Here is a 16,687-nt window from a genome sequence, read left to right on the forward strand (position 1 = left end):
CACAAACACAGAGAAGGAATTTCCTTACCACAAGAATTTTGCATTTGAAAAACTGTTAGTATGCTGTGCATTTACTTGGATAAAAATGATCATATTTTCAGATCCACTTCTGCCTCATTCATTAATGTTTACTTGGAACCTCCTGTGTTACAGCCAGAGATCATCATCTTCATTCAAAATACAATATTGTACTAATATGTAAAACAACAATTATGTTTTATTATGGCTTTTGAAAGGAAAAGGTAATTATTCTATCCATAGAACAATTATAGTTAAAGTGGATATTAATTAGTAACTCTGTTTATTCTGAAAGAAAAAACAATTTAAAACTCAGGTTCTTTTTTTAAAAAGAGTAGAAATAACCATCATGTCTATGGGATGTGATAGAGAAATATAATTTCTCCCATTTTTAAAAAAAGCTACCTTTTTATAAAGAAAAAATGTTTTATAAAATTTTGTCATAGAACAATAAAAATTTGTGTCAAGAAATGTTTATACTACGTCATTGGTCAATCTAGTTTAGTTTTATCTGTAAATTACATACAGCTACATCTGCCAGATTAAAAAAAAAACCTTTGTTGCTAACTATCCATAATCTTTGGATCCAAGATCATATTAAAGACTTATTTTACCATTTTAAAAAGTTCATTGCAAACATTATAGATAGGATAACACAAAAATCCACAAAAAGTTTCTAAAGAAAATCTCTGAATGCACTGTTTAAAATATCTTTCACTTAGAACAGATATTTACAAAATAATAATAACAATTCCACAAAGTGAGATGGTATATCAGTGTAAGCCACTACTGTTTCTCAAGCACATTAATAGTCCAATTCCAGCAAAGAATTTCCATAAGAAACACTGGTTAAATTTTCATTTGTTTCATTTTAAACCAATTGAAATGACAATCACTGACTTACATGTCAAATTGCATAGGTAGAGGATATGTTTGTCCTGATAACATCATCCAGTAAATTTTATTGAGAAGCTTATATTACTCTAGAATTAACTATTTGTCAAAGAGTTACATGACAGGTATATGTGTATGTGTGTGTATGCATTTTTGTTTATATATCTCTCTGTGTGCTCATATGTACTGATTGGACTATAATTTTGAATTCAACAGTGCTTTGAGTGTAATGAATGCTTTGTTTCAGCAAAAAATGTATGTTTTCTTCATATCAAGCACATATTTACGTATTTGTGGGAAATTTATGGTATGTATTTAGTGTGTGTGCACAAGTGCGTCTATCTGTAGCTATGTAGCTAATTTAGAGTGTTGTGGAAGGACAGTAAATAATTGCTTTATTTGCTAGTATTGTAACTTTTTTGGCCAGGGATGGAATGAACTGTCAATGTTTTTTTTTCTTTTTTCTTTTTTGCCTCGTGCCAAAATAGTTTGGCTGGAACATACTGAAAAGGGGATTGTTGGGACATATACACACGTCTCTGGAACTGACATTTTTTGGACCCAATGAAAGCAATGAAAGAAACATTTTTAAAAAGTAAAGACTGGCACCAAAAAAATAATCAACTTACTCTCTTGAATGTACTTGTACTATTTTTTTAACCTACTAGTTTTATCAAACATTCTGGGGCCCCTAGAAAGTTCCTTTGAAATGTTATTATGCTTACAAATTAAAGGTATAGATCAAGGGTATGCAACCTTGGCAACTTTAAGACATGTGGACTTCAACTCCCAGAATTCCCCAGCCAGCCATATAGATAGATATAAAGACATAGAGATACATTGCTACAATACTCTGATGCAAATTCTAATATGGGTTTACTGAAACATTCGTAAGATTATAAAAACAGCAAGCATTTTTGTGTCTATTCTGTTTAGAAAACAGGATTTTGGCTATTAGATCTATCTGGTCATCATCATAACATTAGCAGCAATGTCATGATCCAGTTTAAGTTGCATTTTTAACATTATTTGTACATGATTGGTGCCAGAATGTGAAGAACCACAATGTATTTGAATATTCATTCTGTTCAGATAAATGGAGTGCATTCAAATATATTTGTTCAAATTCATATCTTCTTTTTTATTATGGGTGCCCTGTGCCCTGTTTTAAACCCACAAGCAAACTGTGATTAAACTGAGATTCAGAAGTCACTATCACAGTTCTCCCCCACTTTCTTTTTTCCTTGTTAATCTTAATTAGATTATAATCTTGAAGGCCCATCCAGTTTCTTTATATCTCTGCACAGCTCCTTGTTTATTTCAAGCACTTGAGTTTGTAGAAAAAGGCTGTACTTTTTAAAATTGCCATCCCCTTTGCAATTGCTCTAGGTGTGCAGGTGTGGAACTATAACAAGGCTGCGGAAGCGTTGGGGAATGGGTGTGTGTATGTGTGCATGTGTGAGAGCATGTGCAGCTTCATTTGTGAAAGTGGTGCAAACACGTGTACAAAACCATCCTCTACCCCCCCCCCCCAGCCACCATCTCCACCGATCCACCAAGTTAGAAAGGTTGGGAAACACTGAACTATATAACACCTTAGAAGTTAGGAGCGGATATTACTGACAGAAGAAAATTAGTGCATTTCAGAACATGCTATCCTTTGCAAGCAAAGTGGTGGAAATCCTTTCCAAAATGGCATAGTAATTTTAATCATAACAATGGTTGGATACCAAAAATTTTATTATGGAAATAAAAAAAATCCACCCAAACATTAGCTAAACATAAAGCCCAAAGACTGCAGCAACTCTGGCACCAGTGGCTGGCAGAGAAAGATTGATACTGATTCCCAAATATGCTAGCCTTTTGCAACAAAGCTAACAAAGAATCTTGTGGCCTCTTAAAATCTCAACATAATTATTGTAGAATAAGCTTTCTTTCACAGACTACACAGATTAGGGCATAATAAACCATTAAGGTGAAAAAAAAGTTACAACACTGTAAAACGTTTATATCCTTCCTCATCATATGTGGAGTAGGCTAAAAGTATTGCAAAATAAGTAAACCAACAACCAACATGATTTTTTGTAACTGATATAAATGATACTATGACACAGTATTCCATAACGTTATTCAAGAAGTGTATTAAGTGCATATACAGTATTTGTTCAGTCTAAGCTCCTAGGTTGCAACCACTGATCAAGTTTGGATCTCTTTTCCAAAATTGACTTTTTCAGACACAAAACTCCAGGGTCTTTCTACACAGCTGAGCAAACCTCCTACAGAGGGAATGGCTCTATAAACTTTAGGAACTCATTTATTATGTTGCTCGATCAGACACTGCATTTATTCACACAGTACTTTTATAAAGCTGAGCTTTCATTAGAGCCATTGGGAGGCCCAAGTCTTTTTCTCTTAACTTGAGAAGGTGAAGCTCAAACAGATAATTAACCATGCAACAATGAGGAGGCTTGCCGAGTAAGCAGTAGTGTGAAAACAGTTACTCTTCACAAAAGAAGGGAAATTAGCTGGCTGGATAAAAGAGGAAGTGTCAGACTGGAAGACTGAAACACAGAAGGAGGACTGCCAGCCTAAGCAGATAGCTCTGATGCATCATTAATGCCATTTTTAATACCTAAACTCCACAGCTGTCCTAATCCAAATGCATTTCAAACGCCACCCATTCTGAGGAATAAATGTACCACACTGAAACGATTGCCCTTAAGCTTCCCATGTTCCTCCTTTTCATCGTGGTCAAAAATTGCCAACAGTGAAATATCACAAGTTCTCAGTGCAGCATCTTTGTTCACCACGCCAGGGCAAACCAAACTTCTGAAAAAGAGAAATTCACTATCTTCGTTATAACAAAACATACCATTTTTTCCCCTTGCGAAGACTAATCTCTCCAGAAACAGAAAGTTAAGTTTGATTCTGTTGTCTTCATACAGAGCAGATGTATTTATTGTGTGTGTTCCTCTTCTAAACTACTTTATCCAGAATGGTGTTCCCTGAAGCAGGCTTTTTTTCCCCCTTTTTGGCAGAGGTTCAGGTGCATGCAGTGCCAAAAGAAATAGAATAAACAAACACTGCTTAATGCAGCTGGCTAGGTAATTTACATATTACTGCACACTAAACACAGAGACCTGAATATGGATTAGAGCTCCTGTTATGACAGAAATGCTATATAGATAAAGGAAATGAAAATTCTATCTATCTCTCAATTTACCGTTCTCATGAGTGACATTTTTCTGTGCAATATATGTAGAAACATGTATGTGCCTTTTAGGAATACATTAACATCCACAAAAGAAAATTATTGGGCAGAAAAATATATATGAGAAAATTGACACTCTTGGTGTTTGTTCATAGCTTTGTACAGGCATTTACCTGAAATAACCCTCTAAGATTAAATCAGGAGCCATACAGAAGCTCTCATCAGCCCAGATCGTTTATACATTTCTGTTAATTTTGTGGGAAGATCTGAAAGGATATTTATTATTGCACTTTTAAAGCTCATGCATGTCTGCTCATACTCATTGGTACTGGAAATGTTGTAACATGCAGTCTTAGGTTACCTGGAGGATGTCAGAATGAAACTAGTTGATAAAAAAATTAAGTACCACTTATTTATTAATTTATTTTAGCTTATGCTTCAGTGTATAGTGAATTAATAAAAGCATTGAGAAAAATACAAAACAAGACATACTTGATAACATTTTGTATCAGGATCAGACATATTTACTTGATCAAATTTCAGACCAAATATATGACTCCGGGACTATTATATGGCCTGTATAATTCAGTATATAGCTGCGAATCAGTTTAATTAATTCAGTGTGAGAAACTTTTGAGTAAACAGTTTGAGGCAGCGTAGGGTGTGTGTGTGTGTGTCCGTGTGTGTCCGTGTGTGTGTGTGTGTGTGTGTGTGTGTGTGTGTGTGTGTGTGTGTGTGTGTGTTTTCTTCATTTTATTCCCTCCATATCAACCCTGTAAGGTAGGTTAGATTGAGAGACATTGACTGATCCAAAAAAGTCCAGTATTTCCATAAAGTTTGATTTGACTCATTCTGAAAAGAACAGTTATAGAATAAACAATTTGTAATAAAACTGCAATTAAAGCCAAATAAATAGGTGTTTCAAGAACAGGGATACTTCAGAATGCCATGATGTACTTCTTTGACCTGATCTAGCAAGGGTGTTTTTCTGTTCGTAATGAATCTAATACCAGGACAAGAAAGTACACACACATATGCAGTCCTCCAACTATGTGACTCATTAGAGGATTGCATATGTTTGTGTACATTCTCAGGATGAGCAACTACTACTGATGGAGATTATTGCTTGCCAGGCAAGGAGAAAAGGGAGTGAATTCCAGAGCCCTTGTATTATACTTCGACCCTCAAACAACCATGACAGTGAGCAGTCCACAATTACATCAGAGGTTGCTCTGCTCTCTCCTGCAATAACAGATTATGCAATTCTTCCAAAATATTTTTACTGCAGTCTGTGCAATTAGTGCAACAGTAGTCGGGTTAAACCCTTGGTATTACTGGAATATAATAGGTGGAGATTATTTGTAGAGAATGCTCATTGGGGTTTTTTTGTCCTAAGTTTTGCATAAGTCTACAAAAACTTTTTCAAAAGTTTTATACATTTTTTTGTTCCTTCTCTTCAAAATAATTACCTAATTTGCCATTAAGTCATTTAATTAGGATTGTCCATAGTAAGTGACAAGTTGTACAAATAACAAAACGATGGCTCTTCCATTTATCTCTTAGGTAGACTCTAATGACCATCAGACCGCATATTTGTTTTGCTTTTTCTTAAGGGAAAAGGATAGAACAGGGACACCATTAGGACCAACTTTACCAAGGCCTGTGTTCTTTTCCCAAAAAGCACAAAAGGAGAAGTGGATGAGGATATCGGCTTAGCAGCAATGCATCATTTTAACACATTTTGTTTTCTAGGTTTGCTTTTCATTCATTATAAAGAATCTGGGATTTTTCCCAACCTTTCTCAAATAGCACTTTCAGCAGCCTCTTTGACTCCTAAGAATAAGCAACCAAGAGAAAAGGCTTCTGGAATGAAAATGCTTGGTAGTGTTGTGTTTTTTTTAAAAAAAAATAAGCTGTCTCACTACTGCAGATTTCTCCAAGTTCTTACAACTCTAATTAAAATGTGGTAATTGGTTATGTTACCTCAATTACCATGATGCATGGACACTGATGCAGAGCGACACCAATTGAATCCCTTGGGTGTTATACCCTAAGGCCATCCCATTTATTGTGGCCTTATTATTTTCAATTATGTGGCTGGATGTACAGCATACTTTCAAAGCCAACGCACATGGGAATTATGCTGGACACACAGAACAGTGTACTTACAGAAATGTTTGGCGGTAGATAAAAATTTGCATGATGGAATGGAAGTGCTTCTCAAAACCACATGAATAATATGAGTCAGGAATATTATACAGAATCAGAAACAGGCTGTCAGGCTATTCCAAACTGATAATACTGCTTCAGAATTTCTCTGCCTCTATTGAGAATTAGTAACTTCTAGACTGCAAGAGAAAAAAAATAAGGTTTTATCTGAGATAAATTTGAAGTCTAGGTCAGTGAAATAAAAAAATAGGAAAGGACAAAAATCCTTTCAAAAATCCACTGGAGTTGGTGCCCCATAAATTTAAATCAATAAGAATAATAACATGTTTATTTTGCAGGATTTTTTTCCTTTTTAATTCTTTCTCAGCTTTATGTCGGGAGCGAGTGATTAAATAAATAAAATGTGTTTTTATATTTTAAAATATATTTAATAAGCAATCTTATGCAAACTCATTCAGAAGTAAGTCTATGGAGTGGATTTATCTATCGCATTATGCCTTGCTTGTTTAACTATGGTTTATGAAACAAACAACAATTGCTGGCTTCACATAATATATGAAGCCACAGATCATCACATGCATTTATTCACGTGATATCAGAATGCACATGTTAAATGAAAAGCAATCATTTTGGCTTAGTAAAATATGTGTATCCAGCCCACAGGGCTTGCTGCCTGGAAAGTCAGGACAGGAATGTATGATACAGTGTATAAAGGATACCTCTAGAAAGAATGGATTCAGAGCAAGATCTGGCTACTGAATGGGTAGCTTAAACTCAGTGGTGAATACCTCACACTGTCTATTTTTCTCCTGAGCAAGAGACAAAAGAAGCATCAAAGCAACCCCTGGTTAAGCCTTCTATGTTTTCATTTTCCTCAGGAAATGAAAAAAAGAGATAGCATATAAGGGTCGAATGAATAAACTGGCCTTTGGAAAAAGATGAGGAAGAAAGCAAGAAAAATAAGTGTGAGGGCCTCTTGTTCTATTGACATTTTCTCCCCCCCAAAGTCAGAGTATAAAAATACAAAATATTTCATATTTACATGTGCTTATTAGGAGCAGTTTAAATATTTCCAAGTTTCAGCTGGGAAAACATTAGCTTTCAGTTACCTTCAGTTAAGGGAATTTTAAAATGTCACTTTCACAATTGATATAGTATTTAAAAGTTTTTGTCGGAATATAAAATACTGTATGGAACAGCTATAAAACACAAACAAGTACACAGAGACACTTATGCAAACACAATATTAAAACAAAATAGTTTATTCTAGGAAAAAGATTCCCTGATTTACTTCATAGCTCGTTTACTATCCAAAATTTAGAGCATTCTATTCAAAATGCTGCTTTTCATAGATGCTGAATGCAACTCAGATAAATTGGTCAGGATGGCTTAGAATTCAGAGAGTTTAATTCAACACAATGGAATGGCTTCCTCAGAGGAAGAGTAGTTTAGAAATTCTTATGAATCACATACACACACATAACATATTTCACAGCCATTAGAGAAGGAAAGAGCTTGCAACTAAAGGGAAGAATAGTGGATTAGCAATTAGGCAACTGGATGCATTGAATTAATGTAGTGTTGCTTGTGAATTTTACCTTCTTTGGGAATGTTAAGAAGGGCCCAGTAATCCGTGCTGTTCTTACACCCAGAGGTGTAAACTAAAGGGATTTTGTAGTTGTTGTTCGTGGACACATTTTGAATGTTGAGAAATTGGCATGCACCATTACAAAAATGACAGTGTGGAGGGATATATTATCTTTAAAACAGTTGCATATTAAAAAGAAGGGGAAAGAAGGATCATGCATTAATGCAAATTTGGAAAAGTTAAACTAAAATATAAAACCCTTCTTTCTACAAAATATGAAAACACTGGTGGTGTTAAGCAAATTCAGGATTCACAGGGAAAAGAAAATAACAATTGCTTTTGATCACCATGTGCTTTTCATCCAGAAAAGAAATTTTGGACAGCCAGCTAATAGTCCCAACCTGCAGTTCCTTTACTTATTATTTCCTCTTTGGGGGAGCAGGGAAGGAGGAGAAGAAGGAAGAAATAATACTGAAATTAAACAGAGAAATTAAACACTCAGTTAAATCTCTTTGAGTAGTAATAATAGAATGCCAGTAGATACCACTGGTAAAAAAAATTGTCAAAGAAAAATGTTAGAACAGCACTTTAAAGAAAAGATGGAAATAACTCCTGACCTTACATATTGCATGATGTAATAATCCAAGTAATCTTTTTTCCATATCAGTGACTCTTACTAATATCAAGTAAGATGCCATCAGAGATGCAAACACATCCGCTTTGTTTTATATATTACAGTATATTTTGGACAACCTCAATTAAAACACACATACAGACACAGTTTCCCAGGGAAACTATTCATTTGCCAAGACTGGCACAGCATCAAGCTCAAGGAAGTAGACAAAGCAGAGAAAGCAATTTTGGGATCAACCCAAGAAATGACTACACAGGAACTGAATGAAAGGAAATGCTGTAAAATGCCAGCTTGGAATTGGGAGAAAGCAAATGCAGCAGAAGCTAACGAAATTCAATTCCAACCAGAACATTTGGATTCTAAGAACTCTTTCATCACTGGAATAATACTTACATACGAAGGCCCACATTTTTGTATGGTGAATATGTTTGCAGCTACAAGTCTCCACAAAACAAAAATATCATCTGCGCTCCAAATCAAACCTGGAAAGAATTTTTAATAGCTGCCATGTCTTGGCAGGAAACAAGTTGCATTCCCTACTAGGTAAAAGATAATTCAGTCCAACAAACAAGGCCAGGTTTCCCCAGGCAAAGACGGAACAAAGCAGTGTGGAGCTTGTGAAGTTCTGTCCAGTCCTGATACAAAGAGAAAGTAGTGCTTCTACACTCCTTCTACCTCACTTCCTAATCGATTCCTGTCCAAATAAAGACACAAGACTACTTCACTCCTGCTGCAGAAGCAGCGTTCACATTTAATTAACACATATCCACTTATTTAGAGATACTGCAGTACCTCCAAGCAGTTGCCTGTCTGGAAAAAAGAAAACTTGTTCCCATCTGCAGCACTCTTGCGTGTTCAGCGGCCCACTAGGTTTTTCCCATGGTTCTCCTTGCCTCTGCTTGAGGCAGAAGAGGACAGGACCTAAGGTGACATTGAAATGGAACCACAACACAATAGAACAGCTCACTGCTAGTTGCAGGTATTTTAAGTGAAACAAAACAAAACAAAATTACCGTCTCTGCTCCCAGCCATATACCATATATTCACCATCTGCACTATATGAGGACATCGGGAGTGAGACAGTTTGCTGCAGGGTTATCTGGAGTTGCCATACTTCCAGTGTGCTGTTCATGCAAAATCAAACCACTGTTGGGGGCAAAGGTGAATTCTGGAAAGACAGCAACCATACTGTATGTCCACTTCTTCACAAAGAACATCTTCCACAGTGCATAATTAACCTATGGAATTCACTGCCACCAGTGAATGAGCTTTAAATTTTAAAGATAATTTTAGTAGCTTTAAATAGTGATTGAATATATTTATGGTCTATCAATGGCTCAAACACATCTGGCTTCCAAATCAGTGGCAGGAGAATAAAGGTGGTTGAGGCTACAAAAGCATCTCATTGCCCACTCTGAGAAACAAAATGCTGGACAAAGATGGATCTTGGCCTGATCCAGCAGAGTCGTTCTTAAGTTTTGGTCTTTATTTTACAAGTGTTTTGAGTGGTCTTAGGAATACTGGTCAAAAACCTGGAAATTATTAAACTGAACAGACCCTGTCCATCAGTGGCCATAATCCAAGAAAATGAAGGGCAGTACTAATATTTGCCAAGGATGACATGAATGTTCTGTAGTATGGTGGGCTGGAACAGATTAGTTGTAGAACAATTCTAGTACAGGTAACACTTGACTTATGACAACAATTGAACCTGTAATTTCAAACTTAAGTTGCTGTGGTCATAATATGAGGCATCACATGCCAATATATGAAATTACAACTCTTTTTGGTTACAATGGTCATTAAACAAACATCTGGTTGTAAAGCAAATTCATTTTTCCCAAGGATGTTTTTTGCTGGAAACTGGAGGCAAGTGCTGGAAATCAGCAAAAAAAAGTCACAGTCCTGTGACTGTGGAGTGTTACAAATGGCAGTAAAAGTGCCCAAAATGTGATCCTAGGACTCTTGGGTGCATGCAGCTGTTGTAACTCCGAAAACAGGTCATAAATAACTCTGGGGATATCCATAGTAACTTTGAACCATTAAGCAATCATTCATAAGTCAAGCTCAAACAGAACATTCATGACCTCACATTTTCCTTGCTCTGTGATTTTATTAAAGATGAACTTGGAAATGGTGCAACAGAGGAAGAAAGAACATGAAGTATATAGATATAAACTAGCAGTCACTGGCAGGTTGATACATACCTAAAACTGCAACCGTTTCTGAAATGGAAAATCAGTTCCATAGACTTGCACAATGTCATAATGCCCCTGCCCCATTCCCTACCACAACACTAATTCAAAATTATCCTAAAAAAGGCAATCCCAGATGCTAAAAGAATGTCTACACCTGATTTGCAAAAAAAAAAAAGAAGAAAAATTTTTGGACTGAATTATAAGAAGGACGGATGTTATTTATCCATCACTGGAGAGTTTTAGCTCTTCAGAAATAATTTCATTTAGTACAGACATCACACAATGTAAAATACAGAATTGTAATCTTTAAAATAATTCCTGCCCAACCCATTAATTGATGTATTCCATCGTTGTGGAAATTAAAATGTGAATTTTAATAAAAAAAAATTCCAAAAGCAAATTATTTGGCTCCTGTTGTACCTGGCTATAACATAATAAGAAAGGTTGAGATAATGGAACAATAAGTCCAATGGGAATGGATAGGAAGGGGAGGAGGTAAGTCAGACAGGTATCACTTACTGGATGCTTTGCCAACTTCTTCTGCAACCTAGTTTGCCACTGGACTGCTTGCATGATGATAGCTTCCCACCTTCTTTCAAGATTTACAATTATCAGCTGCATCGACTGATGGTCCGCATTCAGACTACAGGTATCCTGATCATCAAGGAGGTGTTGGCACAAACGTAACACTGAGCCTACCCCTCGACGCCTCTGCTTGATTTCACAGCACAGAGACTGTGGACAGAAGAAGGTCAATGTCAATATACTGAAATTGAATTGATTTTATGGTCATCTTTTAGGTTTTGCATTTTGTTTCTATTGTTGTAAGCCACCTTGAGCTCCTGTATAAATAGAAAGGTGGGGTATAAAGCAAATGTATATGTTCCACTATACATTGTACATATACATTGCAAAAATCACTTGTAGATTGCAGCAGCTCTTGAGTGAACAACAGTCAGATCAAAATGCAAATGTGTTCCTATGAAGCTAATTTGAAAGTGTCAGTGATGTCTCCTTCTTTGTTCAATCGTTTTATATTGTTGGTGCCATAGGCTTAACTCATTAAGCCTATATTTATATTCATGAAGACAATTTTTTTTAAAAAAATATTGTTATCTAATAAAAATAGTTTTTTTTTAAAAAAACATTCTTTCTTGGATGATTCTACATTGCTTCACAATAGGAGAGGAGGGGGGGGGGAGGAAATGGCTGCAGAGCCCTAAAAGTAAGAAAAGTCCAAAGGAAGACTGGCACTTTTTATTTTCAGAGCAATGACTTACATTAGGAATAGATTTCTAAACAGATTCCTAGTTAGAGTGGTGAAGCCTACTTCTAATTGATCTTAGGCTACTTCGTAAGTTTTGAAAATAATTGATTACTGGTAAAGAGACTATGTTTTACAGGTAAAACCCTCCTTGATATATTTGGGGATGGATGGATTGAAGAGGGAGAGAGAGAGAAAGATGTAACCATCTTGACCTCTAGATAGGATTTACCACATGGAAAACCTATGTGATAATATAATCAATGTCCTGACATGTGTCCCTTGCTGGGTATGATGGCTTGTGGTCTGCAGCCTGATTATACACAAGGCCACTTTCTTCCAATAGACTCTGTCCATCCATCCACTCTGTGCCTGAAGAGAATACCTGCTGAGGCATGATGGAAATTCAGAGACAAATGCTTTCTGCAGAAACTTCCCCTTTGTAGAATGCCTTACCACCAGAAATAAGATCTGTATTTCTCAGTCTTGATTTTAAGCAAGCTGTTAAAAACTTGGCTTTTCCATGTATCTTCAAGATGGTGGAGTTAAGTTTGAATCTAATCATAACATGTATGAGGGCACTATCAGTACTGATGCAATTTACTGATTGTTTGGCAGATAGTTTATACTATCATTCTAAAGATATACACCACAGTACTGGTATTTTGATTATTTTTATATTATTGTAATTACTGTACTGATTTCTCTGCTCTAAACTGCTTAGAGTCTGAAGGACTGAAGCAGCATAAAGGCCTTGAAATAAATAGATGTATACGAGTTGTCTTCAGAGAGATGGACAGCATACAAGTTTGATAACTAAATAATGCCATATGAATTACTTTAAATTGGATATATTCTTATTTCCAGACTTGGCTATTATAATTTGACCTATGTGGGGCTCCCCTTGATTTTAAACACATATCTAGTATAGAACTGAGGATAATATATTTATCCCTTTGTAAAAAGCATTACAGTGGGCAATATCCAGGTAAAAACTAAAAAGCTTTAAAATTCTGTTGTGGCTTGGGTCCAGAAAACCTGAGAGAACACATCTGCCCATAAGACATCCCCCCTCCCAATTCAGTCTTTAAGATCATCTGAAAAGATTTGTCTACAATTTGTTATGGCATATCCCATAGCATCTCTTTATCAAGCCTTTTTTCACCCTGTAGGAACTCTACTTCTTTGTGATGATGGTAACCTAATCTTTTTGTTTCCTTTTTTTAAAAAGCCATGCAAAGAACCTGCAAAAAGAGCTTTTCAACTGCTGGTTTTAATTGTTTTAATATTTCAGGGGTTTTGATTTTATCTCTTATTGTAAGCTGCTGAGAGATTCATTAGGCAGTTGGTGTGATAACCTAACAATGAGTATATATTGGAGACTCATTCTATCATTTTGGAACCCAGATGTTGAAATTATATTTGTAGAACGTTCTCAGATATAAATCTACCATTATAAAAGACAGAGGATAGCAGACTTTTAAGCAGACCTTCCAAAGTAGATAGGTAGAGATGTTCTGATTCTGTTTATCAGACTTCACACTAACTACAGCAATCTTGAATATTTTTTCTCTCCAGAAAATCACTCCCATATTCAGATACTAACAGCAGAAGCTTCACAGACTCAACATAGCTAGATCATATCTTTTTATTACAAAGAACTGTAAATGCAGATCTGCTTGTTACAAAATCCAGCACTTGACATCAAACAGACAGATACATATGTTTATGTGTATATATCAATTTAACAACCCACTAAAGGGGATGTCCATTAAATCTGAATGACCATAAATTATGGTTGTATTTTATTGCATTAATTTATGCCATTTGCATTATTACATAGTTGTTGTCAATAATGTTATTTCCTGGAAGACCTCTATTTAACACACACATATTCATTTAATGGACATTAAATGGTGTGGGAACTGAATGAACAAAATGTCCATTGCATCAGAGCAAAGGTCCATTAAGCCATGATTTGACTGTACATACAGTATCTCAGCCTAGGCTTTAAATCGTAGGCCATTTCCCCTGTTCTCTTGAGTCAACAGTCTTTTGACATTTCTTTTCCCTGTCATAATTATTAGATACATCTGCTGCACATTTACATAACAATTCTGTGTAGTCTCAAATCTCTGATTGTACTCACAACTTCATGAACTTATTTATTCATGAGGTTCCTAAGCTGCTCCAATCAGTTATGATGGGCATAATAACTTATATCACTGAATATAGGATGTGTGTGTGTGTGTCTGTGTCTGTGTGTATGAGTGTATGGATGCATGGAGGCATGGAGGCATATACATCCATGCATGTATATGCCTCTCTCAAGAAGGTCCTTTTCTTCAGGCCCAAGGCTGAATGAAATTGTTAGGTATGTCAGCTTCAGGCAGGTGTGTAGTCGTGTTCTTTCTTCTTGAAAATGCAAGAAGGAAATTATTAAATCACAAATGGCCAGAGGAGAAAATTCTCTCACCCACCCTACCCCCCATTGTTCATTGGGGCTGATATAAACAAAGAAGATATGCTATTTTACTTTTCCTTCCTAGGAAGGATCACCTTGTCACACCCACACCCACACATTATTTATAAATGGTTACAATGTATAAAGGTCACAATGTCAGTGAAAGAATGATTTGCCTCCAGAAGTTGTGAATGCTCCAAGAATGGACAACCATTTCTCTGATAAGGTGTAGGGCAGGGGTAGGCAACCTTGGCTCTTTTATGACTCATGGACTTCAACTCCCAGAATTCCTGAGCCAGCATGGCTGGCTCAGGAATTCTGGGAGTTGAAGTCCATGAGTCATAAAAGAGCCAAGGTTGCCTACCCCTGGTATAGGGTTTCCTGCTTGAGCAGGGACCTACGCTAGAAGACCCCCAAGGTCCCTTCCAATGTTGTTCTTCTATATATTCTGTATATTGACTTATTAGGAACACAAAACTACAAAGCATGAAGATGCTAGTTTTTGAAATGCTATCTTTTCCTTGGACTGGATGATAAAGGAAAATAGCAAAAAAAGGTAGCCATTCTACTCATGAATACTAGCAGTTTATAATTATGAAGTTATTTCGTTACTTTTGTCAACATTTTTATAATGGACCAAGATAATTTTGAAACTTGCATATTTAGCTTCAATATTTGTATTTTGTATTTCATTTACTGAAAAATTTAATAGAATGACCTAGAATGCAGAGGAATTTCAATCTGTAATTCATACTAAGCAATATTTCCTTTTACTTGTGTCCTATTTTAATGCTTCATATTTTGATTGGTCCATTCCACATCACTCTTTGTACATGTGAAGATTTACAATCAACATTGTATAGTGTTTTTAACAAGTTTGAAAAAGAACAAAGATATGTTATTCAGCTCTGCATTAAGTTCAGTATTTAGTTTACAGTGATGCTCTGCACATTTTTACCATATTATAATATATTCTTCACACTCAAGCCCTTATCAAGTCATTTAAACTGTATAAAATGACATTTACCGAACAATAGTATGTATAAAAATATACAATGCATTTGATATGTGGAAGGTATGCAGGTAGTCCTTGAATTATGACTGTAATTAAGCCCACAATTTAGATCAGGGGTGTCAAACTGCCAGCCCGTGGGCCGGATGCATCATAGCAAAACCGCGCCCACCCCATTGATAGAAATGGCAAAAAAGTCATGATACGTCGAGACATGTCATGTGATGTTGTGAGTCTGACACCCCTGATTTAGATCATAAGTCATCACAGTTGTAAAATGGGTCACCAGGTGACCAGATCCAATTTTATTATCTTCTTTGCAGTGGTTGTTAAGCAAACACAGCAGTCAGTAAGCAAATCCATTGAAGTACTGTAAATGCCTGTTTGGGGCAAAAATGTCAGGAATAAAAGTCACATGACTCTGGGAGAATGCAAACAACCACAAATATGAGCAGGCTGCTGAGTGCGCAAAATGCAATCATGGGGGGGAGGGGGAAGATCTGAGTCCTTTGTAACTTTTTTGGGATTCATCGTCATCCTAAGTTGAGTACTGGTAGTTCTCATCTTACAACCACAATTGAGCCCAAAATCTCTGTTGCTAAGCAAGACAGTTGTTAAGTGAATTTATCTCATTTTATGACCTGTCTTGGCACAGTTGTTAAGTGAATCACCATAGTTAAGTTAGTAACATGGTTGTTAAGTGAATCTGGTTTTCCCAGTGACTTTGCTTGTCAGAAGGTCACAAAAGGTGATGACATGACCCAGGACACGGCGTTCATCATAGTGTAAATATGAACCAGTTGCCAAGCAGCCAAATTTTGATCATCTGACCACAGGGTTGTAAGTGTGAAAATGGTCATAAGTCACTTTTTGCAGTGCCGTTGTAACTTCAAATGGTCACTAAATGAACTGCTGTAAGTCAAGGACTAATTTTATCTGTAATTCTTTTTTTATAGGTTTTATTAATTTTTAAGAATTACAGTCTTTAGAGCTTAGTAAACATGTCATCTGGGTTCACATATTTAAGATTAACTTCTTCAATATACCGTAAATCTATTCAGTACTGCACAATCCAGTATTTTTTCCCTGATCCTCCTTTCTTCCCCATATTTTTCCATTTCGTCCTCATTACACAATTACAATTGTTAGTACTATTGATGTATACAAAATTAGATATAGATATCTTCATCATATTTTACTAATATTTTAGAAATAACAATAATATCAATTCATAA

At 35.9% G+C, this 16,687-nt stretch overlaps 1 protein-coding gene across 1 annotated transcript in view; it reads right to left on the reverse strand.

Moving 5' to 3' along the window:
- AKAP6 (A-kinase anchoring protein 6) overlaps positions 1-16,687 on the reverse strand; it is a gene marked incomplete at its 5' end in the record, with an annotated part of 235,359 nt that overhangs the window by 14,812 nt on the left and 203,860 nt on the right. Inside the window, one exon of the mRNA XM_081319843.1 lies at positions 11,232-11,447. Coding sequence (XP_081175969.1) covers positions 11,232-11,447 — 216 coding nt within the window. The remainder of the gene's footprint in view (positions 1-11,231; positions 11,448-16,687) is intronic.

Source organism: Vipera berus (assembly GCF_964194415.1).
Source record: "Vipera berus genome assembly, chromosome: 1".
Taxonomy (NCBI): Eukaryota; Metazoa; Chordata; class Lepidosauria; order Squamata; family Viperidae; genus Vipera; species Vipera berus.